Source organism: Drosophila subpulchrella, chromosome 3L (genome assembly GCF_014743375.2).
Source record: "Drosophila subpulchrella strain 33 F10 #4 breed RU33 chromosome 3L, RU_Dsub_v1.1 Primary Assembly, whole genome shotgun sequence".
Lineage (NCBI taxonomy): Eukaryota > Metazoa > Arthropoda > Insecta > Diptera > Drosophilidae > Drosophila > Drosophila subpulchrella.
In genome coordinates, this window is record NC_050612.1 from 14763328 (window position 1) to 14791127 (window position 27800).

The 27800-nt window shown below is 40.9% G+C and overlaps 1 protein-coding gene and 3 non-coding genes across 6 annotated transcripts; all 4 read right to left on the reverse strand.

The window, feature by feature from the left end:
- Positions 1–7269: 7269 nt before the first annotated feature.
- On the reverse strand, positions 7270–27581 carry LOC119553242 (protein rhomboid). 3 transcript variants are annotated; one of them, XM_037863513.1, is made up of 5 exons: positions 26544–26617; positions 26371–26474; positions 10040–10466; positions 8110–8494; positions 7270–8022 (listed from the first exon to the last, which is right to left on the reverse strand). In XM_037863513.1, exons 3-5 carry the CDS (start codon positions 10289–10291, stop codon positions 7706–7708), a joined length of 954 nt encoding a protein of 317 aa, XP_037719441.1. In that variant the 5' UTR covers positions 10292–10466; positions 26371–26474; positions 26544–26617; the 3' UTR covers positions 7270–7705. The 3 variants fall into 3 exon arrangements, with proteins under 3 accessions (XP_037719441.1, XP_037719444.1, XP_037719443.1); XM_037863516.1 differs by lacking the exons at positions 26371–26474; positions 26544–26617 and adding an exon at positions 27447–27581; XM_037863515.1 differs by having other exon boundaries at positions 10040–10463; positions 26371–26631.
- Positions 15009–15080, reverse strand: Trnae-cuc. Its single transcript has one exon. It is a non-coding gene; the product is annotated as a tRNA-Glu (tRNA).
- On the reverse strand, positions 15312–15383 carry Trnae-cuc. Its single transcript has one exon. It is a non-coding gene; the product is annotated as a tRNA-Glu (tRNA).
- On the reverse strand, positions 15606–15677 carry Trnae-cuc. The gene has a single exon. It is a non-coding gene; the product is annotated as a tRNA-Glu (tRNA).
- Positions 27582–27800: the final 219 nt, after the last annotated feature.

Sequence of the window (27800 nt, forward strand, 5' to 3'; positions counted from 1 at the left end):
GCCTCGCTCCCCGCAACCGGATAAACCGCAGCAGACCCCAGCCCGCCTTTCCTCCTCCTCGCTAGAGTTACTCGGATTCGGATGTCTGGGGCAGTCCATGGCTGCATTTTTGTTTTGGTCTGTGCGGAGTAAACAATGCACCGGCAGCAGTCGAGCTGGAGGAGCTGGGGGAGGAGCCAGGAGCTGGATCCCCACCATGTGCCAGATGAGTCACGTAACCGTGGAACTGACGGCTTAAAATGGGTTGGTTTGTTCTTAAAGATTTGAGGCAGGCTTGTAGGTTGCTTATATCTTGATCAAGAATATATTTACTAACCAAGTGAATTTATATTAAGCTTTAAGTTTACACGATTTTTCCCATTTCTCCAAAAGTTGTTTACTGCAAATTAAACCTTTTTTTCCAATAGGTTAATATGCAAATTATAGCTCATCTTCATTGTGTACAAATAGAAGCGAAATGGGAATTTTATTTATGTACAAAACACATTGTAAGCTAAGCCAAACATTATCTTAAAAACTTGTGTGTTTACTGGTTTACTGATTAATGAAAATCCAAATTGGAAAAAGGTCCTATTCAAGCATGTGGTAATAACTTAAGTAGTAATCAGATTTACTTATGATTTAGTTTTATGAAATTTTGTTACAAATAGAAAATAAATATTAATAATTTAATCTTACTGCAGATTAAATCAGGTTTTCTTATGATTTTGTTTTATAACGTCTTGATACAAATATAAAATAAATATTAATAATTTAATCATACTAATCTTATTTTAGAAATTTATTAAAATGGCTGTTGTATCAAGTTCAATATATTCCACTGTAAACCTGCCAAGATTGTTTTGCCAGTCGGAAGTTTGTGAAGTTTCCACTGTCTATTCGCAGACTGGGTCCCCTTGCTCCGGACTCCTCTTACCCATCGAAGACATAGAAGACCATCGAAATCGATGGAGACTGTAATATTCCGCATCTGTTGATGCTGCGGTCCCTGGGCAGCGTCATCTGCAACTCATCATTCTCTGAAATATTGCTCTTTTGCATACCTGACGTTGTTTTTGCCGGGTTAACAGAACTTAATTCCGACCGATCAGACGGAGTCCACGAAAAAAAGAGGATTCCATTCAGCCGGCGGACGCCACCGCAGACATAATTTATTGCCACTTTTCGCAACGATTTTCATTTCTCGCATTGATGTTTTCCTCAAGTGTTTCCCTCCTTTTTTCGAGTTGGAGATATTTCAGGGCGGCACTAATTGATTGTGGGATGCTCCAGGAATCGAAAAACCAGGGAACTGCTCACCTCGCCGGGCACAAGTTAATTGGCCTGCTCCAGACAGTCGGACAGGGAACACAAACACAGGTACTTTTGGGCCACTTAAGTGCGCTTAATTAATGCAAACCGAGTCCCAATTGCATTGGCAGCAGGATTTCGGATGTCGGATGTAGGATTTCGGATTGCGGGTCGCATTAGATGCGCATCGGGGGTAACAAGCGCGTCGCCTGTTCTTCTTGGCCAGAATCTTTGGGCCACAAACCACTTAATCCACATCGCGAGGGGCGGTGGCAAGGGGCGTGGCCAATAGCCAAGTGTTGTGCAATTGCCGCCTGTTTTGGCTGTCTTCGTGGGGTGTTAATAGTAGGGGTAATCCACTTACCAGAAGAATACTGCAAGATATAATAGACTAGAAAATTGCACAGCTTTCATTACGTAACGTTAAAAATGATACTCATTTGTAAATATTACCAATAGATGTATATTATTGGATCTGTGTGGAATTAAGTAATAGTAACTAAATCGCGGTTATTAACCCCTGAAATGTATTAGACCAAGTATGGGACCATATAATCAACCCACTGCCTAGTAAAAACGTATATCGCCTTTTATTTATTTTACATCACTGCGTATACTACATCCCAAGCTATTTTTGGTTAAATGGTATTTTACCTTAAACTAATTTTATGGCAGTATCTTTAAAGCGCCAAAATCTTTTTATAAATAGTATCTTCGTAAATTTGGAGCACGTAAAGGTGTCACTAAAGCTATTTAACATACTTTGTTAGACCTTATAAATAAATATTTTACAAGCCAGCAGTTTATTGGAATACAATATAGTATAGTCTTCGCTTTCAGGGCATTAAACCTCCGGCTATGACCACCAATTTTCCTGCGTGGGATGTTGTTTTCTGGCCGTCGAATGTTTAGAGGTGGTTTCTGTTGACTTTTGGTGGCCAAAGTGGGTGTAGTTCGGGACGAAGGAGTAGAGGCTGGTCATTCTGGATTATCCTTTGTTGGGCATCGACAACAAGTTGGCCAGGAGGAGGAGCACTGGGAACATGGAGCCACTTCGTGTTGGATTTCTTGTTTTCACTCCACCCGCAACTGAGCCACGCACTTTTTCCTCGCCAGCAGGCTTAATTGCGAGGTGTTCAAGTGAACTCTGATTGCTGCTGCTCCGAACCCGAATCCGAATCCGAGTCCAGATTCCTCGCCAGCTTTCTTCGGTGGCGTTAATTGGGCAGCAGCCGGCGAAACATTTGCTGCCACTTTGATGCCCTGCCGAAGATACTCCAGCCAAAACTGAAACTTCAACAAGCTGCAGTCCCGAAAATTTGCATTTCAAGCAGCCCGCGATTTATGGCCCATCCGTAGGATCTTGGATCCCGAGGGAGCCTGCAGGGGCCTCTGTGACGAATCCAATTATGAGGCGCGCCAGCTGGAGGATCCAAGGAGGGGAGACTCCAATGGGTCCGACCCCGACGGGTGCCATGTGCCTGATGCGATAATGCGCCATCAAATGGCCATAAATAAGGCGCACAATGCGGATTAAGCGTTTTGTTAACAGATTTATATTGAGCTGAATTATGAGCCAGCGGCGAGCGGAGATTTAATGAGTTCCTCCCACCGAAATGGGGGATGCCAATGTGATCGGGATCAGTGAAATTAACTCGGGCTTATAGACCCCTTGGGATGTGGACTGCATCCATCCAGGGAAAGTCCTGTAATCGTTTTAAGGATTACCAGATATTAACTCCTTAAAGGGTCACTTCAGATTTTTTGTGTCCTTTCTCATCAAGATATAATATATAAGTTATAAGAACATATCCATAAAAATTTTATGGTTTAGGTTTTTTGTCTATATACAGTGGTCGGCATAAGTATTTTGACAAAATAAAAGTTAAGTATACTCATAACTTGAATTTACTTCTTGTAAACTATAGGCATCAATGGAAAGGTAATTTCAATGCCGTTTGAATGATACAATACATTTCTTTACCCATTCAGTACTTATTGAAAAGGACGAATTTGTGTAAATGAACTTTGAAATTTAAAAAAAAAACTTTTTTCCTCGTCTTGAAAACTTAAATTTTTTGATGCAAAAAGTTTCTTCAAACAAAAATAATAGTAACTGCAAAAAGAATTTTTCAAATATCATTTTGCTTATATTTTTTATGATTTTTTGAAAGTGACAATGTCGGAAAAAATTTGTATGAAAAAGACAAAAATATGGCTCAAATGCCTGTTTTTAAGCATTTTCAAAAATTCATAAAAAATATAAGAAAAATGATTTTTGAAAAATTCTTTTTGCAGTTACTATTGTTTTTGTTTGAAGAAACTTTTTGCATCAAAAAATTTAAGTTTTCAAGACGAGGAAAAAAGTTTTTTTTTTTAATTTCAAAGTTGATTTACACAAATTCGTCCTTTTCAATAAGTACTGAATGGGTAAAGAAATGTATTGTATCATTCAAACGGCATTGAAATTACCTTTCCATTGATGCCTATAGTTTACAAGAAGTAAATTCAAGTTATGAGTATACTTAACTTTTATTTTGTCAAAATACTTATGCCGACCACTGTATGTTTATTTTAAAGATTGTAAAATGTAATATTAGTATTAAATTTTACGTACGTGTTTATACGTTTATATAAATTTATCTTCTTAGGTAATAGTAATTCATAAAGAAAAGGAATAATTTTGATTTCACATTTATTTTAATTAAATATGTCTCTTCAGACCTAGCCACTTCCAATTACTGTAAGCATTGAATGTGATCAATTTACAATACTTTTGTATATCTGACCCCCACTATCAGTCCATTCCCCATTTGTTTCGTTCCTCAAGCTGCAGATATGAAATCCCTACCAGAGTTCCTGTCACCTGCACTCCCCTTTTGGCTGTTTCCATAGTTACTGAAAGCTTTGCATACCGAAACCAGAGGAGAATATGAATTAGAATTGATGGCGAATGGCAAACAAGACTTTATGCAGATACTTTTGATAAATTCATGAGACCTTCGGATGGGAAACAAAATGAATGAACACCGAAAGTTTGCAAATTGCAACAGAGAATATGCGCATAGAAGTGCCAAAAAATATTTATGCTGGAAATTCGAGCTGTTATCGATTGGGACAGGACATGCATATTGTATTTCTTTTGTTTTCCAACCATTTGTTTATCGAATTTAAGTGCTCCCCAAGGGGGGAAATAGGAAAGCTGTGACATTTTGGGATGTGTTTTTCTAGGTTATCAGAGGGGGGCTGGAAGATGGCACATGTATCGGGTGAATGGTCACTTAAAGCCTGGCCCAGAAATTACAGCCACCAAAAAGTAAGGCAGCCCACAAAAAATAACCCAAAAAAGCGGAGATAAAAACCGAGTTCCAAATTGCCCCCGAGGGCAGGCAATGGCAAATTGAGGCTGCCGCTGAAGAAGCCGCCTCACCTGGCAGAGGAGGAGTACCCGAAGTACCTGAAGAACCTGGGTTCCTTGAGGGAATTGAGGATTGGGGCTGGAAGATCATCCTCATCAGTCGATCGACGAGTGGCAGCCGCGTGCTGAACTCCAGAGATCCAAGGAAAAGGTGCTCTTTGGGCTGAGCGTCGAATTAAGCAAATTATGGAGGGCCCGACTGCCAATGATCGATCCGAATTGTGCCCCCTCTGAATCGCCGCCCCTGTCTCCCCAGCAGATGCTGCAATTTGCCTTAATGCCCAGGATTATGTTCGAACTTCGGAGCGACTGCGAAAGCTGCAAACTGTTGACTCTTTTTTGCCGTGTCCCCTCAAATTGGCGCATGTAAATTTTAGCGTCTGCAAAAGTCGCTGACCTATTGAGACAGGCATATGGATTGGCAAGGGGAGTTTGTTTTTATACTCCTTAATGTAATATGATATATATTACATTTTTTAAAGATTTATCCTTAGGAAAAAACCTCTCTGTGATTCAACTAACAACATTTAAAGAGGTTTCTATAGTTCTAATGATATGATGCCTTCTTTGCCTTTATAAATGTGGTGGTCAGAGTTTATCTATAGTTTGTTGCACATACCTAAGGTTCTGAATAATATGATGATGATTTGGTAGTTACAACTTTTTCTAACCGTATTTATTAATCATAAAATTGTTGAATATTTCCCGATCCTGTGTAGGGAATTTCGCGATCAACCATATACCTCGATTTCCAACCCGTCCTGCTTCTGGTATTTTGTCTCCTCCTTGTGCTCCTTATTTCCCCTGACGCTGACATTTGTGTGTGCGCTGAAATATTTTTTGAATGCAGATTTTTCACTTAAAATTATTTCAATTACGCCAAGTGCAGGCCAAGGAGCCCGGGGAGGCACCCAAATCCCCGGGACCTGGCTTTTTTGTCGACTTGTCCTCTTCTCCGAATGGCAAAGCGGCAAAGGCAGAATGGCAGCTGCTGCAGTTCAGTTGTCGCTTCAGCCTCGGAACTTAAGCTGCAAGTAGATTAAATGCCACAACCGCAAACAGACAAACTTGGTCAATTATTTTCAACGGCGGACACAAATTATTGATGCAGGCCCATCCCATCCCCCTGCAACCCACCGAAAGGATCGGGAACGGGTTGAGTTTGAGTTGGAGTTGGAGTTGGAGTTTCAAAAGCTGCCCGGCCAAACCGCATCATCAATCTGGGGAGGACTCGGTCTCCTCGAGTGAGAGAAACCGAGACAATGGGCCCACTCCACTCCCCGCTTTTATCGCAAAAGGTCTTCATTAAATTAGTGAAATGAGCAAGTCGCCGAGGATTCAGCTGCAACTCAACTGGAGGTGGCACACTCCGAAAAATATGGACCCGAATAAAGAAGGGAGTGCACTTCATACCAGAATAGGTATTTTGCTTATTTAATATATCTCTTAAATATAGTTTTAAATGAAAAGACTTGATCTAACTTGATTTACCTTATTTATCACGATTTAATGATCATCTTTTGGGACTCCATTCCTTGACTTCTGAGCCAGATTTGTTTTCAAGGTTGCAATTTTGTAGATATTTTTAATCCATATAAAATGATAACTTAAAATACATTTACTTGGACAATTTAATATTTTTCATTCATCAGATCAGTCCAAACAAATTGTATAATTTTTCTGGAATATATTTTTATTCAACCTCAATTATGCCTTCAGTGCACGATCTCGAAGATGCTTAAACTCTTAAGAACCTCTTGTTTCATTGAGGAACCTCTGAAGGTTCGCATCTGCGAGCAACCGCATTTAATGTCACAAATATTTGTTGTCAACTGTCAATTGAGTTGGAGGCAGTACGATACTGGATAGTGGATACTGGGATACTCGATACCAGGCGATTTGAAGCACTGCCACTGGTGACGACTTAACGAGAACTCGAGCTCCAGGTGATCCTCCATGCTCCTCCGCGATCCTCCAGATTCCAAAAAGATCCCTCCCCTCCGATTTCGATCTGATTCGATTGAGAAATCGCAAAAGTCTTGCTAAATTGGCTCTGCTGACTGGGTGGGTCGGTTTGTTCGATTGAACCATCAATGTCTCATCAAAATGCACTCGGTTTTTGGGTGGTGCTGCGGTTGGCAGTTGGCTCTTTTTGCTCCCCGAAATCGTGGCTTGCAGCTATTGAATTACCAACACATCCAGTAGAAGTTTACAATTTCATTTTCGGGCAATGCGAAATCCAAAACCGATAATAATAGAGCTCCCCCCCCCCGGGAGTTCCATGGCTAATGGGGCCACCACATGATGGGGCAATCTGAAAACAGAACAATGCCCAAAAGCTGATGGCCAATTTCTGTTTTTGTTTGTTATTAATTTCTGGCATGGCCCCTCGAAATGTTGGCCTATTGATGGCAGGTTGTTTCGGCTGATTGGGGAAATTAGCATGGGATTTTGGCGCAGTTTTTACCTCAGATTGGAATTCAAACGGAGTGGTTTGTAGGTGAACATGGCTTTCAAGGGAGAACTAAAACAAATAAAACACAATGAAACTTTAGTCTGGTAATTTATTGAGCTGGAATTCTCGTTTCAACTAATAGTATTCAGATATAGTATTATGTCTTTAAGCTCTGGTTTGGCATTAACACTAAGTAGGCAACTCAATGGAGGAGTCCATCGATTAGATAGCAGCCCAAACCCGATCCTAAGTCTTTGATGTGAGCCAGGCTCAGTTCTTGAAAGGCCCATCTCCACTCCTTTGGCATTGGCATAAGATGAATGTTGGGACTTACGAGCTAAGAGTATTTTGAGCGATCCCCTCTTGAAGTGGGGGCCAGGTTACAGGATATTATCGAGGGATACATATTGATAGATATGTTGTTTGAGCACACTGTCCTGGGGAAAGTCTTACCGACTAGTGACTAGAGACTAAGGCATAAGAGGAGACATGTATGTGTATATGAGCGGGATGCAGTCTTTGGACTATATGTCCAATGAGGATCATCCCATTCCGAGGTCGTTCATCAGGTGCTGCCTGATCACCTGACCCTCCTGCTCGGCCAGGAGTTGAGCTGTGACCGTGTTGACCAGGTTGAAGGCGATTCCAAAGGCGCTGAATATACACCACACGCCCAGGGCCAGCCAACGGAGGGGGCGTGGCCGCAGTCCCCCATCCAGCTGCCGGAGGAGCAACAGACCCACACTGATCCCCGCCAGAGCTCCGGTCATGTGGGCGATGTAGGAGACCGAGGGTCGCGTCTGCAGTTGCTGCACGGACAGTTCTCGGGAATAGAGGGCATAACCCAGATCGCAAAAGACTTTGACAAAATAAAATAATATGTAATTAGAGAGACTTAATACATTTTACAATACATTTTAACCCCAAAGCTTCCTTGTAAACTCACCAAAAACAATCACCGCCATTAGCTGAAATACTCCATGTCGCATCTGGCCAAAGTTGAGCAAAAGACTCGCCAGTTGGGCTGCCAGTAGGGCATATACTCCTCCGCTGGCACCCACCAGATAAACCTCCGAGTCCACCACCGAAGTTCCCAAAGAACCAGCCAAAACTCCGGCCGTATAAATCACCCCTGTCCTCAGCGATCCATGTACCAATTCCAAGGGCACACCAAATAGCAGCTGGGTGAGCACATTGTATCCCAGATGGAGCCAACTGGCATGGAGCAGGGCATAGCTCAGGAATCTCCAGAGCTGGAGCCGCCGGTCAGGTCTATACACCAGAAGTGAATCCTCGGGGGAATCAGCTCCCACCCATAGAAACACAAGGATCTGTTAAGAAGAGTTAAAGGCTATGACATTGTAGTAAATATAATAAAAACTTTAAACAAAGTTAAAACGGTTCAACGTATCCTGTTCCACATAACTTTTTTTATGACTCAGCAAACGAAGGTTCTGCGTCCTAAACAACCTTTTGCATAAATCTCCATTATCCCGAACTAGTTCCGAACCACTTGAAGAGCATGACTGCTATGGGGGAACCCCCATTCGCACTCAAGAACGAGGAAAACGGAGGGAAGCAATAAAATCATCAAGTCCGCACAGCCGAGACAGCTTTTTTGGAGGAGAAGGGGTGGCCAGAGCAACCCCCAAAGGCGCAGACTGCCAGCAGACAGCGACGAGACGTCGCCATCAATTCCCCCCAATCCCCGGGCTTCCTTTCGTTCCCGTTCCTATTCCTTTTCTCCCTTTTCCCTATACATAAGCCCCATTATTCCCCCTCGATCCCCATCTAAAATCCCCCTTTTCTGTGGCCCGGCGGCGTCCAGTCTGTGTGGTGTGCAAAAAGCCAGACGCGGAAAACAAATCGTAGACGTGTTGGATTTTTCGCACGCACTCCGTATCCCTTCTTCTATATCCCAAGGCCCCCTTTCTACCCGCCCCACGCCTATGCTACTCGTATATCCTTTAACCGGAAGCCAACTTCCATTTACAAATGCATTGGGTTGGGTTTCCAGCGAGGGCAGCTAAGTCGTATTCTGTGTGTGTGGCCCTGTCGGCAATTTGTTTGCCTCAAAAGTCAATTGCTCGACCAGATCTGCGATGCGTGGGTGGTATGGGTGGAATTCTCGAGCTGGTCGGGGCTGAAATATGATACAGCATCTTTGTTATGGCCAAGCAAACAACCCTCTTCGCTGGCCATCTCGTTTAATTTGAGATACAAAACGCGATTCAGACGTGACTGCAGAATGATGGCTCCAAATGCTTGGATGGGGGGCTAAGTGTAATGAAAACTGGACTTGAACTGCATTTGATAAGTAAAAATGGTATGGAAACGTGTTTGGGGTAATGATAATGCCTTATAAGATTGAGTTATGTATTAATAAAACATTATATTAAGTGGAAGTTCAGTTAATAAGACTTACACAACAAATCGAATAAGTTTCATGGGATATTTAGGACTAAAAGTACTTTAAACACTTGAATAAAGACTTCTGTACTTCTTTTGAGAATTAAGTGAAAATGTAATAAAAAGGCAACATTCAAGGATTGAGGACTTATCGTGCAATAAGCAATCAAAATTACCGAGACAGTCATCAGACACAAAAGATCAGGGGTTACTTGGGAGCCCAATCCAATATGTTGGCCATCACAAGGGTTGCAGAACAACTTTTATAAGCCAACAATTAAACCAAACCAGAATGTTGTGCTTTTATATGCGATGTCATGGAAACCTCAGCCCAAAGCCATCCCCAACCCTTGAGGCCACCCCCAAATGTGGCTTTTATGACCCTCAATCAACCCTCGAGGGTAATCGCATTAAAAAGCGGTCACATTTGGCGCCCAACGTGGGGCAGAAGCTATGTACGTACTCACCTCCAAGAGCGAGGCGAGGATAATGAAAAAGGGCGGAATCCACTTGGAAGTCGGGGCAGTCCCCTCAAGATGTTTCGCCTTGTGGTTCCCCCAGTCCGGGGCTCTACTTTTGGATGCTGCTGCTCCGGATGCCCGCTGCCCTGGATGCACTGGCTGCACCGCCATCAGCTGGTCGCAGCAGACGCCCAGCACCAGTCCGGATTTCGACGAGGACGGAGCCGGCGGCATTTGCAGAACGGTACTGGGCGGCATCTCCTCCTCCTCCGACTGCTCCACCTCCAACTGCTCCTCCTCCTCCTTCGTGCGGCCGAGGTGTCTATTTTTGGGGCGTCTGCCTTGTGACGGTGCCCCACTTAGCAGGAGCAGCTGAGGCGGCTTCTGTCATGGTGAGACGAGCGGAATGCTGTCTGGCCCCGGCGGCGGCCTTCTGGAAGGAAGGGGAAAAGTGATCACTTAAACAAAATATTTAGAATACCTTTCCGTGATTTTTTCTCACAGAAAAAACTTTACAATGATCCTAAGATAATAAAATCTTAGGGCATTGATGATCTTATTAGTTTTGATGAAATAGAAACAAGGCACATGATAAGTCAAAACCACAAAGGAATTGCAAACTTAATAAAAAGTATTTGCTAAGTGCTGTGGTCACCAGCAGAAGCAGAGGCCCACAGGTTACGATTTATGTTCTGACGGAGCTCTGCCGATATACACAGTATACCTACCTTTAGAGGTTAGCATACACGTCAATAAGTCATGCCTGAAAATCGAATGGTCATAGTATGTGAGCTGCTTTTGTTTTATTGTAAAAATACTGTTATTGACTTGGCTCTATTTTCTCCCAGTGCCTTTGGGGATTACGCGGTGCTGACTATGGCCAAATTAGCTCAAGGTTGTCTCTCTTTCTGCGACTGTCTCCGACTTTGACGACAACTGCAGCGCAATTTCTCCCCGACGCGTCTCGATTTGGCAGACGACGACATTCGACATCGCCAGAGGCGCCATCATTCAGGTCTATATCCCCCGGGGCCCCCTCCTTTGTGTCCCCCTTTAATGGCCCTAGACGGCCATAAAAGAGTCAAGAATTTATTTCTTTTTTTGCACTCACAAGAAATTTATTTCCGCTGCGGCAGCACCAAAGAAAAGAAGGCCAAAATGCAACCCCGAAAGTGCTCGAACTTGAGATTAAGACGGAATTCGGAATTCTTGCCCGGAGGAAGCAGTCGAAAGAACGCCGAAAAGGCATTTTGCAATAAGCCGGGAGCTTTCGAGGGATATAAAGTCCGGCGGACCTATGATCATAAATCTTCAAATTAAATGTTGCATAAGAAAGTAATGTATGGTGGGAACTAATAGAGCAGGCAATCCATTACACACATTGTTCCACTTTTTATCAAAGGAACTTTAACAGCTGGTGGAATAAATAGAAAAGAGAACTTATTTCAATTTTTGAAATATATACCCAACCAAGGTAACCAAGGACTAATTCAATTTATGGGATTCTTGTTTCGAGCAGACACTAAATAACTCGTCCTTTTGCTAATCTAAAAGAACCAGTGAGCTTTTGCCAGAGGGTTTACTACTTTATGTGCATGTTTTGGTTTTGGCTAGTTTATGTTTTTGGTTTATTTTAGAGGGCTTTCAGTTCTGAGGTCCCATGGCGTGTCCTGTTCGGTTCTGTTCAGTTCTGTTGTGGTGCGGTGCAGTCGCTCTTGGTAATGAGTTTTAATGGTGATTACCTCTGGCCCAGAACAACTGGGATGGTGGAAGGTCCTGTCGTGTTGTCCTGCCCTCTCTGCTGTTATATGTTTCTGTTTGCACCGAACCCAAGCCCAAAGCCAGACCAAAAAAACTTGTTTCACAGACGGAAGTGTTGCTCTCGGTCGGCCCCTTAATGATCCTGGCGCACAACTGGCAAACCGGTTAATGGATCCGAAATGTGGGGACCAAAGGAGCTGGCTGGCGGGCAGGCGCATGCCAAAACTGTAAAAATATCGACAGGTGTATCCTTAATGTCCTTAAACATCGATTCCTGGTAGCTTTGGCTGGTTTGTTCAACTCGGTCTGCCGCTTTTTCAAGCCGCTCTGTCCTTGGCACGCAACTCGTTCGTGTGCAGGACACTGAAACGCACAATATCCTTGAAACAAACATCCAACTTCCTCTGTGCCGGTGCCATTCCCCATACTCCCATCCTTTTTTCCCCTTTTTGTACCCCCTTCTGAGACCCTGTGTTTGCCTTCCTGCTTGGCTCATTTGGCAAAAGGCAAAAATCGAAGTTCAACTCGCCGTTGAAGTTGATTATGCAAGCCAACCTCCTTCGGTACTCCTCCAATGCTGTAACGTCTCCCCTCGTTACACAGCAAATAAAATATTAATGGGTAGATTATGCAAAAGGTTCATTACCAATTAAATAAGTATGAAATGTGTTATGGCCAAGATGGGGAGCATATGTGTACAATAGTCCCTTAGTTAGCCAAGATTGGGTTTACCTACATACATATATACATAAATTTGTCCTCAAAATTTTACTTACCGAGGTGTATGTTTATAATATGAAATAAGTTTTTCCCAATAAATTGGTTTAGTCTACTCAAAAAAGAAAAGCTTTAGTCCAACTATAACATTTTTTAGTAATTACATTTTTTACTTATTGCTCTTCCATTGAAAGAATTAGACAACAACTTCAGTGACATTTTTAGTGCTTTAGTTTTCAATTAGCTTTTATTTGCCTTAAAGTAGGTGGTAATTGGTTCACTCAATCTATTTTTCCAGTGACCTGCTCCTTGAGCTGCTGTTCTAGATTTCCCTCTAGTCGACCGCATTTTGTGTTTGCATTGGACAAACATTTCATTTACATAATGCTGACTATTTGTGTTTGCATTATTTGCCTGCCATTCCTTCGCCCCAAGTACTTTCCTAAGGTTATCAAATATGTGAGCACAGCCCCACCCGTTTTTTAGGTATTTTCTTTTATTGATTTATGCGGTTCAATGGGCCAGCTAAATTGGCTCGAAACACACGTTCGAAATTATTTCACAATTGGGGAAACTGGGATTTCTCCTCCAAGTAAATACGGTTAGTTAGTTAGTTGCATTTGCAGTTGGCAAGCGAAAGGGCGAGAGACAATAACAAATTTAATTACTGAAGCCGCAGGGTGCACAAAGCCACCCAAAAAGAAACAGTGAGAGAGAAATGTACTGAAAAAATACATAATTACAACGCGGCTTAAATGCCTTTGGGTCGAGAGCAAAAGTTATGGAAAACGAGTTGAGTTGGCAGCTCCCTCGAGTCGGCGGAGTCAGTTCAGTGGGCGGGTCGAAAAAAGTGAAAGAATACCGAAGAAAGTTACGTTAACAAACGCAACAACAAATTAACTGCAAGCAACATCCAGACGATGAACACGAACCACCAACAATGACGAGAAAATTATTATAAAACTATAATTGAAAAATGTTTACCAGGTGGGTGGCTCTTATGTCGGGCGATGGTGGGATCAAAGAAAAAATTATGGGAGCTTACACCGAAGAAATGGATATCCACACATTTGGACAATCATTTGAATTTATATCAATATACATGGTTAATAAAAAATATACATACGTTGCAAAAAAAACCAAAAGAAATTTGTACTAAAACGAATAATTTGGGTCACCATTTACTAAATGCATTCATAAATTTACAAAATAAATAAAAACAGTTTAGGTTAGTGTCATGACTTTTTCTTACAAAATAGAAAACCGATAAATGAAAACGAAATAAGAATCAAATTTTAACTTTTTAAGGTCATTCCTAAAATGTCGGGGTCACCACATGGTTTTTTGTTTCAGGACGAAAGTTCTATATGAGTACAAAGCAGATTTAGCTTCTGATAAGACTCACCCATTACTCTTTATTAAAGTGAATAATGTACTTACGTACCTTTAAAGGTCACCCATGAGAGCTTTCACTGTACTGCACAACTCTGGGAAAGGTTTTCACTTTTTTTTTAATTTTTTCAAAGGTTTTTATTCGCATTTCTTGTATGAGACGATAATGAAGCGTTATGAAAGATGTTCATGGAAAGCCAAAAGGGGTTTGGGGGATAGTTTAGCTAGTGGATGGGGTTGGCAGGGAGGCTTTGACGCCCAAAGTCTTAGTTGGTTTCACAATAAAATTCCGACAATTGAAGCGAATGCGATTAAAAGTCGTGCACGCCATCACATAAGAAATGCGAAGGGAGGGGTGGAGTTGGGAAAAAGTGAGAAGGGGGTCTTCGAGAAGGGGGCATTTGGAGCATCGCGATAGCCGGCGACTTGGAATTCTCAAGCCGAGAAACTGAGAAGCGGAGAAACAACGGCCCACGCAGGCTTCAAAGTTCATTTCCATTCGGGTTGCATGTCAAGTTGCAGTGGCAAAGGAGTGAGGAGAGCCGAATGTGGGAAGCACGCTAGCCCCGTCTCGCTCCAACCTACAGCCCTCTCGCTTCCTCGCACTCCAATAGATGGTCTTTCTCTTTGCTTTCAATTTAATTGTAATTTCTTTTGTGTTTATTGCGTTTTTGTGTGTCTGCTGCTTACGTTTTAATTTCATTAACTTGTGTTTACTGTGTGAAACACTTGCCCTTCCTCGGTCCCCCCTTTACGTACCCTTTGGACCGCCTCTGGGCCATAAAATGCTCAACATAAAATTTTAACCACAAGAGCTTGCCTCTGATTCTGTTGTTGTTTCTGTTATTGTTTGCACAATTTCAACAGAAGAATGAATGGAGCAGAAGCTGCTCTTGATGGCGAGTCGAGATTTCTGAGATTTAGAACATCCCACAGAACGGAATTTCGAAGCTGCCCAATTCGTTGGTGGTAAAAACGTCAAGCAGAGCCATACTTAAACTGGAAAGCATGTAAATAAACTAAAACTAGAGCAAGTCACTACCACACCAAGTAATATATACAATTTTATAAAACGTATGAAAAATAAAAAATCTTTCATCCATATTTCCCATACCGGGAATTGAACCCGGGCCTTCCGGGTGAGAGCCGGATATCCTAACCACTAGACAATATGGGACTTGAACTTGCTATTCCCAAAAGTTTTTAAGAATTATCGTAATACTTATTTATAGATATCATTATGGATGAAAAATATTTTAGATTTTATCTTATTATAATTGATGATGGTGATGATTTTATGCTGACCCTTAACACCAAAATTATTCAAAATAAACTTAGCAGACGAATAAAATTATCAAAATAATTAAAATATTTTAAAAATGAAATACAAAAAGTAATTGAACCATATTTCCCATACCGGGAATTGAACCCGGGCCTTCCGGGTGAGAGCCGGATATCCTAACCACTAGACAATATGGGACTTGGATGTTGTTATCATACAGGTGATTAGGAACTTTGGTAGTACCTATTTATAGATAGGAAATCTTCAAAGAAATGTATAGGGTTATGTATTTTTAAAATTTTAATATGAACCAAATTGTATAAAAAAAAATTTCGTACTGATTTTTAAAAATCTGGTTGGTTTTTGGCTTTTTCAATATCTACAAAATATAAAAAATTCGAAAAAAAAGTTGAACCATATTTCCCATACCGGGAATTGAACCCGGGCCTTCCGGGTGAGAGCCGGATATCCTAACCACTAGACAATATGGGATATGAATACGTGGCGCGCCAAACGTCAAATTGAGTCGAGCGCAAAGCAAGATCGTTTTTCGATAGTTGATCGTGAGCTTTTGTTTTTGAAGATTTATTTCGATCGACGTCTATATATAGCCACTGAATCACAGACGGCTACGCAGAAAATCCAAACACGATGACGAATGTAAATTACCTTTGGATGGGATCGGATTGAAATGGAATGCCAAGCGTTGGCATATGCTTATAATTCTGCCAGTCCGTGATCTGTGGAAAACCGCAAGTTTCCCTCCGCCCATTTTACCCCTTAGCTTTTCTTAGTTTGCTCTGTCTCCCAGCTTAAGTATTTATGTCTTTTCGTATATTTCTACGACTTCGCGTCAATGCACAAATCAGTTAACGTCCGGCAGACGACAACGTGGTGGATGGTTAAAAGTGGAGGATGGACAGACGGTGGACAGACTTAATCACCTGCAGCGACAAAGACACCACCGACGGAACCACCCGAACCACCTGATCCACCTGAACCACCTGACCACTGTTGTTGTTGCTGCCTAAACAAGTGCACCGGGTATCCATGTTTATTTTACGGTTCAACGATTATTACCAGTTATTGTCTAATGCAACCGTAAAAGGGGCCACCGCGGGGTAAGGTGGGAGAGGTCACACGCCCCACTACCACCACTGGAAGCAAAAAAAAAAAACGAAAAAACAAGGCAGACGACGAACAGCAACCACAACCAGACCAACGACAGACAGAATCGGGGATCGGGGGTACGGGAACCCTGGACAACTTTGGGACTGCAGTAGGTGTTGCCTGCAACCACCGATGGTGCAAGGTCCAAGTGGGTGAGAGTGCACCGAAAAAAATTGGGATACATTTGAGAGGTTAATAAATAAATACTAATTCGAAATTCAAGATGATCTGCGAACTGAATGTCAAGGGGTAAACTTGCTATGGTGCTGTAATAAAGCTATAATTTTTAAGAATGTAGACTAACTCTTCTATAATTTTTGATCACTTGGGAATTATAACAACACTGTTAGCATTTAACTTCATTAGTATTACTATTATTATAATTAATAAAAGTAGGGTCTCATACACATAGGTTATATATTGTTAAATTTACTGTATTCTATAATAATAAGATTATTAAATATTTATTATTCAATACCTTTCAATTTCTAGCAATACTCTGCATTCTGATTGTAAAAAAGAATGGTTTTTCTCTCTGTGCATTGGCTTGTAGCTGTGTAGGTTGTTCTTGTGGTCCCTGCTCATTTCGCTATCAATATTTCAAACACGTTCCAAACTTTTGCCTTTTTCAGAGGGGAGTAGAGTCCAGTGCAGAGGCATGGAGCGAGGGGGGTTCAAAACGGAAGTTCACACGGAAATATAGGAAAATACAAGAATAATAATAAAACGAAAAACGAAATATAAAAGACGACCAGACGAGCACAATGCTCATACGTACATATACATTTAATCAAAACGGAACAACCAAAAAATGTGGAAAAAATGAATCACGCAAACAGCCAGCGCAGATCGAATCGGGGTGGCTAAAGTTTCATTCAGTTTGGAAATTTAACATTCCCAGATATATAACCAGATATATAAACAGTCCAAAAGGGGAGGCCCATTTCGTAATATGGCAACTAAAATGAAAATGAAAACGAAAACGAGCACTACAGCCGAAATCCAAAGAAGTAGGGCCAAGTATTTGCGGAATGCCAGGAAATGACAAACACTTTGGCATGAGGCCACAGTGGAGACTGTCAAGGAGAATCTAAATAAAGGGGGGATTAATGTGGAAGTGGTTGCTGGGCAGACGATGACATATCAATAAATTAGGCACGCAGCCGATTAAAGTGCGTACAGCAGCGAGACAAAGTCTAGACGAAGGAGAATCCAATTAAACACCCAAATACAGGGAGAAAAAATCATGGATATTTTGTAAATATGTATTTGGTATTTTCTTGGGACTTTAAAATATACAGAAATTGTATTTAATTGTATTTATTTGATGGACATAATTTTGTTGTCTTCTAAAATAATTAGATTGAATTTATGAAGCGAAACAATTAAACAATATTTAACAATTTACAAGTGAATAATCCTACTCAAGTGATTTTTGTACCATGCAGATAACCCAAAAAACCTACAATTTCATAGATACTTTTGCGTATGGCCAGCAGATGGCATTCTGAGATCATTCCGAGCTTGATTTATGGCTTGAGAATTTCGCCCGAGTCCGATCTAATAAGCATCTATGGAAATTGCAGCACGAACTCCGCGAGACACTGTGATAATTAACTTCCATGCTAAAGATACAAAGATACAAATAGCGCCGAGCGGGTCAATTGCTGCAAAAAAGCCCCCCGTCTTTCTTTTTGCCCCGACTGCTTTTTCAGCTGATTGTGTCGAGTGAAGCAATTTAATGCAAAAGCCATCAATTAACCCGCTTTTACCGCCGAGATACAAAAGTATCTTTCGCCGCTCGCCGAACGGTTCGAGAAATGCTAGTTGAGATGCAACGATTTGCACGTAGTTCCGTTAGCTAATTGGAAGCTGATCTGCCTCCGATTCCCTGCCAATCGATTTGGCGGCCACTGACCACTTAGCCAGGAAGGAAACCCGGCGGAAATTGCCCTGCCAATGGAACATTGACCCAGGGCAGGAATTTTTTCCCCATCCGAAGCTGTCCGCTTGTTTGCTGTTGCCCCATGAATAATTAATTTATGATTTTTTCTCATTGTAAATCATAACAATTAATGTGGCCTTAAATGTTCGGAAGGTAGTAAGAGGGGGCGGGGACCAACATGACCATGGCCAAAGGCGAGCAGCAACATCAAAAGGCAATTATGCTACCCCAAACCCACTCCTCACCATCACCCACTGGAAAATGTTAATAAGAAAACAGCGAAAGAAAAGCGGGCCAGAATTCGCACGGTAATGGAAATGAAAATGGAAATGGCTTGACAAGCCTTTTGTTCTCGCGTTTTTCTCTGGCAACCAAAGACAAATAAAAGAGGCAAAAACCACAGATTGCCAAGGAAGGAAGGAAGGAACCAGTTGGCCGAACAAAAAACTCAAGAAGCCAAGAGGAATGTTCTAAAATGAGACAGCTTAAATTGGTGCTTAAATAGTTCTTATTTTAACAAGCAAGCCTGAAGCTATCAAGTTCCATCTGTAGTGGGGATCCATGGGTAAATGAGTGATGCGTACTTTTCTTGGGAAAGCTAGAACTGCTTTTTATTTTTTATGGTGACTGCTGGGAAAATTATCATCTTGTTAGATATTAAAAAAACTCAATTTAATTAATACCAAGTTAAGGTGATTTTTTCTTTAATATATAAATACGATAAAGTCATATTCCAATAATAATTTTTATCACAATTTTACATTTGATATAAAAAACACATCGAAAATAAAGAAGTTGTTTTATTTAAGTGTTAAGAAAAATAGTTTTGTATTATTTCCATAAAATAAAGCTTAATAATCTTAGTAAATTAAGAAAATCTTACATTTCTAGGGCTTTTCCAATAAAGATGTTCGTATTTGCCTTCGATTTCCCTCGCGATTTCACCGATGGTCAAGTTTTCCCAAGCTAATGTGCGATCCATAATTCGTGCGACTTTCCACGGGCCGAGAAAATCGCGGGCATATGTATAGCGCAAAAGCGGCGTCATTAATGGGTTCAATAGCTGAGCGAAGTCGGTGCGAATGTGGTTCACACCCGGATTTTCCCCTGGCCGCCCTTTGTGGGCTCAATGAACTGGACTCTGCCCCGCCCCGATTATCACATTTCGATTAGCGAAGACCGCGACTCCAAGACGGAGCTGCTCCGCTGCCTGCTGACCTGCCAACTGGCGGTTATAACCACATTAGCACTGCTGGCGCTGCCCTCGACCCGCCGATGACCCACCTGCCCCTTGCCCCCTGCCCCTCGGGGTGTATCCACATACACATATATCCCCGATCTACATTCGCTTCCTCGACGTTCACCAGGCAACTTTGTTGCCGCATTCAGTGGGCCCGTTCCGCCCCTTTACCGCCTCTTCTTCTTTGGACGAAAGCGGCGCCTACCTATAGATAACCCATCCCCCCCCCCCCCTTCTAGACTCACCTGCCCCACCCTCTTTCACTCCCCTTTCTTGGCGTGGTAATTATTCGCGCTCAGGTGAGTACGCGAGTCTGCAAAGCGTAACTTGTAGCTTGTAGATACATCCACGTATCTCTTCGCACGCATCTACATATGGAAAACTTGGGCATGGGCCGAAGCTGGAAACTGTGAAAAGCGCTAGAGATGAGCAGGTTTTCTAGCAGGTGGGTTATGGAATAGTAACCAAATGATAAATACATTCCACATACCAAAAATCCTAACTTATCTATAAATTTTCAGTGTTTGAGAAACTATAAATATATATGGTATAACATATATGGTAAGATTTACATGCTATGGATATTCTAAATGTTCAAAACAATCTGATTTTTAAAGAACAGACTTCTTATGAATTTTTTTTTGTATTATATAAATGAAATAAATAAATGGAAAACTACTTAGTTATTGTTTCTCCAATAATATTACCCTTACCTAAACTTGTGCACAAACCAACGTAAGTTTTATAGAGATTTAAATAAAAATCCTGCAAAAATTGAAAACACGGATAAATCATAGTTGTTGGGTTATTTTTTTTAATTCTTTTTAAATATGTTTGGAATTTCCCGTTATTGTTTGTTAACTTATCTTCCGCCGTGAGTCACGTGGCCATCGCTTTCGTGGCTGGACAAAAGTTAATCACCGTTGCCGTTTAGCTCACTGAGCTTGTTGCTGGGGCTCCAGTTGGATCTCGTCTGGGAGTTGGAGCCACATATACAATACATATAGCATAGTATAGTATAGCTGTTGCCTCGCATAGTTTACATTTTATAAGTTAATTGAGTTAACTGTGCAACGCTCTCACTTTGTGGTCATTTGCAGATGCAGATTGGCTTCGGTATCCGCCAGATATATGTACTTATATCTCTCCATCGGATGCCAGTTGTGATGATCGGGAGCAACTATCTATGGGTGGTCAGTCCCCATCCCTCGCCGAGAATACTGTTTTAATTATATAAATACTTTTCACCTTTTTGTCGGCTTTTGTAAATCTGCATAATTCGTGTTGCGGTTGAAAACATTAAAATTAAACAAAACCGAAAGAAAAAAGAACAAACCAACAATTTTTGCTGTTTAATTGCCAGAATATTTCATTTCAGATATATGAGTTTTCTATGCATTTTTTCTTTTTGTACTATTTGTCGGACATTTCTGTGTTTTTCTCGAATTTGGTTTTTCAGCTTTGATGTATCCTCTTTTTTTGTCTGACGTTTCTGGTTTTTCACATTTTGTCAATGCGAAATAATAGCCCAAATAGCTGCGATAACTCTTTGTAAACGATTTGCGTTCGGTTTGTCCGTGATTTTTGCTTAATTCCATCATAAATACGACATGACAAAAGTGCGTTGCAATGGATCAAAAAAGTTCAAATTAAAAAAAAACGGTATAGGGGATTAACAGAGAAAACATTTTATTAAAAAAAAATATCATAATGGTATCATATTATATTGTCTAGAAAATTAAAACCCATTTAACACATTCAGTATATTGAATTATTTAACTAAACTTTAGGTAAGTAATGTGAACCAGCTCAGATTTGTTTAATTAAATAGTTGAACAATCTTCTGTTGAAAAATATTTGTCATATGAGGAGATACTTTTTGCATTGCCAATAGGAAATACCCCTTAGCCGTGACAACCTCGTCATAAGCACTCTCCCAATCGAAAAGCATTTATACAAATTGTGTCAATAGCTGGGCTTTGATAGTTGTCAACCAACTTCAATTGCTGACGTCAAAGACTTGGGCCCACGCTTCGTGAGAAACTGGTTTTAGGGGCACCAAAGCCCCCGTGACCCCCTCCGAATCCCTCCAATATTTTCTTATCTTTGCGGATTTCAGGTGTTCGCATTGCGTGGGCCTGACTCACCTGAAATTCACCTCAACGCAGTTCGGATTGGATTGGTTCGGTTCGGTTCTCTAATAGAATTCGACCCTGGCGGGGTTCCGTTTCACTTTTCGTCAGAGTTATGCATTTGTATTTTACTTTTCGAAAGCATTTGTTGAGACGGTTTAGTTTCGATTCACACGTAAGATGCAGGCCTACAGTGATCGGTTGCTAAGTGGAAGATATTTATTTTTCTAATTACAATAAAGCAAGAATTATATTATTTATTGAATTATAAATGAGGCCCCTTTTTACTGGAGGATATGAGCTCAGAAAAAAATCTAATATCAAAAACCGAACTTCAGAATAAATTTATAGGTGCTAGCTAAGAAAGGGGTCTACCATTATTACCCCGAAAGTTCACTTGAAAATAATTCATAAATTCAAAATGATATAAAATTCGAAACCCATTTCAAACTATATGCTAAAATTAAATTCTGTAAAGTACTACATCTGAAATGTTTGTTTCTTTTTCTAAATGGAATTGCCACTGTATCTGTATCTGTGGGATGCATTCTTGGCATGCTTGTTTGTGGTTTGCACTGCAGTATTCGCAATTGTTTGCTTTGTTTTTGTTTATCGCCAGTTCGCGAATCTTTGTTGTCTTATCTTTGGCTGCTCTTCTTTCTTTTCAGTACTTTTTCATCGCTTTTTCTTTTGTTTTAGTCGCGCGCACGAAATTTTCACCTCCGTCGAACAGCATTGATGAATGAAAAGGGGGTTTGGGCAGGTGAAAAAGGGGGGAAATTGCCGATAAGCGATGAGTGTGCGGAGTTCCCTTGGTGGCTGCACTTTTTTTTTATTCTTGTGATTCATATTCCGCAGTCGCAGTTGCAGTTGCAGTTGCAATCGCAGTCGCATTTGCATTCGCACATTGCGCTGGTTAGGCATTTTTCCGGCACTTGAAGAACCCCCTTTTGTGTTTGGTGTGAAATATTCGAGTGTAGACAACGTTCTCCCAACTGAAATCCCATAGTAAAAGAAGCAAGCTTGATAAACGCACTAACTCACACAGACTTGCAGTTTTCCTTGGAATTTTTACCCACATTTATTTTCGGTGCATTTCCGCCTGCCATTTGCCAGGTTACCTTATCCTACTCCTTACCCATTTTCCTATACATCACTTTCCCAGTAGGGCAGAAAAAAAATAGGGGAAAAAATCTCAGGGAAAAGGCTAGCACTGAAAATGGACTACCCTGAAATTCACATTAAAACCGATGCATTAAAAAATAATGAAAGATAGTAAAATACACAAAAATGTATTGTTAAAAACAATTTTACAAATATTTATTTTATGGAACTATGTATACAAGTATGTATTTTATTTTTTGGGAAAGGAGTTTAAATAAAAATAAAGTACACCGTGAAAAAAAAATTATAAGATCAAAAGCAACAGATATATTTCGTTTCTTTTATAAAGTGAAGAATAAACTCTTTTCATTTTTTTAAAAATTAGTTCATGTTATCAAAGTTAATCTCCTTTTAGTAGGCAAAGAGGGAGAATTTTTTCTATTTAATAATTGCAGAACAGCTATTTAACCCATTTTTGGGCCATCGAAATCCCAATGGACTTAAAAACCCCTCGACTCCATCAAGGGTATTTGGCAAAAAAGGAGTTTCCTTCGCTTTTCATCTGCGCCTTACTTTTGGCATAAACATTTCCTAAACTTTTATCTAATTCAACAAACTGCAGCAGCAACAACAACGACACCAGAGGCCACAACAACGTCAGCTTCATCCATTTTGCAAGGTTCCCAAGACATTTCCACATTTTCCAAGTCATTGTTCTTGTTGTTATTATTGTGAGCTCCATCTTTGAGCTTTTGTTTTTCTTTATTTATTTTTTTGTGATTTTTTCTTTTGCATTTTCAGCGTGTTTCAACTTGTTAGGCATTCAACTTTTCACATCGTTGCTCTGCTTATTTTTTTGTTTTTCCGCCGCGAAGGTTTTTCCTTCAGCCGAGTGTGTTGGTTTTTTCGGACTTTTCGTTTCGGTTTGGTTTTTTGTGCAACACACACACACACGCCACTTGAATTCTTTGTTTTTTTGTTGTTTGTGTCGCCCTGAGACTTTGGGGCGCCTCCGAAATGGGGGCGTGGCCAGCAGGTGGACGGGGGCGGAACTTCTGGGGGTGTTGCGACTTCAAATGGTTGCATAATCCGGCAGTTTTTGTGGAATTTATTCAATTTCTCAAGCATAAAGTGCTGTGAATTATTTGCTGTGATTTTGAAGAGTGTGGATTATATCTGTATCTTAAATACTTGTGCTTAAAAGTTCATGTAAGCTAAGATAGATACAAGTTTTGGCGCAGAATACATATATACATATTTTATAAAAAATATTTTTTCTTACTCAATCCACCAAAAATTCGTTTAAATTTTATTCCTATTATTCCGTTGCCGTAATGACCTTAAAAATTTTGCACAATATTTTTTGAATTTATTTCGCTGCTCTGGCATAAACTGCACTAATTTATTAGCTCTGATTTGTATGCGTTTCTGCGAGTATCCCATAGATACCATCTGTATCTATATCTTTATACGGAGTGTGCGTGTGCACCTTGGCCGACAAGACAAACTACAAAACTGTTAGAGCCATTGTCTTTGCAACAGCTCAACTTGAAATGTCTGCTTAGATTAATGCGAATGCGAGAGGAACTGACACTAATGAAGGTCAAAGGTGGTCCAAAAGGGCGGAAAAGCTTTTGGGGGGGGGGATGGAAGTTAGTTGAAGACAGCTTAAGAATGATTAAACACTATAAACTGTTGACTTTTGCGTTGAAATTGCCTTGAGAAACAGGGGGAGAGCACAAATCAGTTGCTGAATTTAATGGCAGTCAAAAGTTTTGGCCAAATTAAGATCGGAGGAAGTGTAGGAGGAAATAAATAGTAATTAAGTTTTACGAGCTGGATAGTAATTTTAATACGCAGCTTAACTTTGCGTATTTTTTTGATTCAATATATGAGTTAGAAAACTTTTTCCCACACTCCTTCACTCTCTCTTTAAAACTTTTCCACTTCTGCACACAATAACAAAAGAAAAGTAGCCCGAAATTCGGTTGAAACAAAACTAAGCCACTCAGAAATCAGGTCTTTGGGTCTTTTTTCCCTTTATTCTGTTTGTTTCGCTATTTTGGTTTAATTTTGTTCAGCCCCTCGCTCTGATCTCTGTAAAAAAACAAACTTGACACATTTAAAAACCATATATTACAAACAAAAAACGAACAAGAGACCAGAAAAATTAAAATGCATTGCGTATGATTTTTTTAAAAATAGCCAACGCAATAATTTTTTCGTATTTTCCCTGCACTCGACAATAAACAAAAAACTTAACCAGAGACAAAAGCCCAAGGCAGAAGACCCCCTTCCCCCCCGCCCATGTCATTGAGTATATGATTTATGTATCTGAATCTGATTTTGAGTCTCTTCTGCAAAACTTTTCCCAGCCAAACCAAAGAATTTGGAAAGTGAATAAAATAAAATTCGCATCGATGCGACTGAATGAAATACTTTTTGAGACTTCGTAAATAAATCAAAGAGTAAACAAAAGTGGATGATTCGCACCCCGGAGACAGTCGAACTTAGTTGGTGGCAAGATGGATGTCCAAACTGGGAGCCCTAGGAACGCCCACATGGAATGTGGAGCTCTATACACTTCTCGGAGACCCTCCATCGATCGTTGGCCATTCCTGCCTACACGCACTCAGTCCGATTCCATTCCGAAAAACACTAGATACAATAGAAATCGAACAGCCAACCAGTAGCTGAGCTGGCCAAGAAGTCGGTCAGAAGTAGCACTTGTCCGAGATCCCACAAAAGATATCGAAAATGGAGCAGGGCAGCCCACATAGGAAAGTGGGGGCTACGCAGATCTGGGGATCTTGGGGGGAGACCTCTACGGAAAGTGGTTGCCATTTGCTGACAGCTCGCGCGCAAACGGTTTTTAGTTAAACCCGCGTTCCACTCACAAGCGATTTTCACCCACAAACCCTGCTTACATCCACGTTGCGTATACGCAATGTGTGACTAGTGGGTGGCTGGGTTGGCTGCGAAGGAAATGCAGTTGGCCCATCCCAGGAAGGGCAACAAATACGGATGCCGAACGACAAGCACAGATGTTTTTACAACCCAGAAGATACAAAGCAGACACAGATACTGATGCTGGAGCTGCTGCCGCACTGACAGATGCATATTTACATGCACTGAGATTTGAGTTGGTTGGAGATTTGGAGGAAAATTAATAAATTTCAATAAGAAGGGTATACTTAAAAATAAAACATTTTCTAAGTCTCTAAAATGTTTAATAATATATTCTATACTATCTTGTAAAATTTATATTTTAAAGGTTTTTGATTTATTATCACTCCAAAAATATTAATTATATGGGTTTGTAATACCTAATTTATAATATACGTGGACGAATTATATAGTCCTACATATACTTGAAGCTTATAACATGTATCTAAACATTATAAGAAAGTTAAGTCTATTTTTTCCAGTGCTTACTCTACTCAAATACGTTCAGCTCAGCTTGGTTCAGTTAGGAGTTGAGCTTTGCCAAGTTTTAAGCCGATGGATTTATTTTTTCGGGGGTCGGGATCTCCGAGGGCGAGATATAGTAGTAGGTACAGTGTTAGGATCCAAGGCGGGGGTGTTATGACTTACCGAAGGGGGTGCTGAAATGGGTTGACTTTTTTCAGGACATCCGGGGGGGAGAGGATTATGTTTACTAGATGGTGTGCAGCTTCTTTTCCCCTTCTATTTCTGAGCTGAAAAGCGACAAGTTACTGCGGCAGTAGATCCGAGCAGTAAACTGTTGGCTTGGGGCCTTCTCTCACTATTTTTCCCTCAAGGGGTTTTCCACTATTTTCCTCGATTTTCCAGTTAACCGTTAGTCGCGCGTGCTGCCGCCGGTTGCCTTTACAAAGTACCGTTCGCAACTGAGCTCGTTTTTTATGCGGCCCGATACTTTTATAGATTCGCAAAGTGCCGGGCCTGGCCAAAACAAAAAAAAAACAACAAAATAAAAAGAAAAGGGGTAGAGGCTCTCTTACCGAAGGGGTTACATTCCGCTATGTGTTAGTTGTGTGTTGTTTTATTTTTCACCCCTTTTTCGAAAAGCCGGCTCTTTCTGGCCAAGGTAAGGAACCCCCTTCGGCACCCTGCACCCCCTCGGTGAACCCCCCCCCCATTTTTGAACAATAAAGCCAGGTGCAGAAACATGTTCGAAGTTCGAACGCGTTGCCAAGTTTTCCTTTGTCGTGGCTTTTTGCTTTTGGCCAACCATCCGGTGAACGGTAAAGGTAAAGGTAAGGTATAGGTATAGGTAAACCCACAAGGAATCGCGCGAGGAAGCGAGAGCGGGAGAGTGTGCAAAAGGGAGGGGGCTAGCAAGGAGCCAGCTGGCTTTTACCGGCAGGTGCGACAGAGAGATACAGATGCAGCCGCCGACGGATAATTAACAAGTCACTCATTAAGTTAGCACACCCCAAGAAACCCCCTCTCAAAAACCATCACTCCTCTCAACTCATTTGTGATACAAGGTATTTTGCCTTTTAAGTTAATTGACTTAATTATTGCATTAACAAAACAATTTAGGGAGGGTTTAGTTCCATATTCCATCCAAATATCAACTAAAATATTCGTTTCTATTTTTATTTTTCTCTTTTGAAATTTTTACATTTCTAAAATTAATTTATCAATTAATCCACATCAATTTGCTATTATTATTTCGCACTTACCTTTCTTGACTAAACCTTTTTTTTGTAAATTCCAAGGCATGGCCAAATTAATCAAATCGCTTCGAATACAGCTGCTGTTTTCGTCTTGTTTATTGGGTGTCAAAAGGTGCATCCATCAGATACGAAATACAAGACACCAGATACGGACTACCAGCCACGAGATACTTATTTATGTGGGCTATCTCTTGGCATCTCTTGGGACTACTCATTTCTTTTGTACCGCGGCTTGTTAACATATCGAATACAATTTCTATATGTTGTGGCCTCTTGCTTTTTGAGGTTCTCTCTCCCCAAACAGCAAATAGCAAACATCGAGTGAGCCAGAGATACATTAACAATTGCAGAAACATCTTC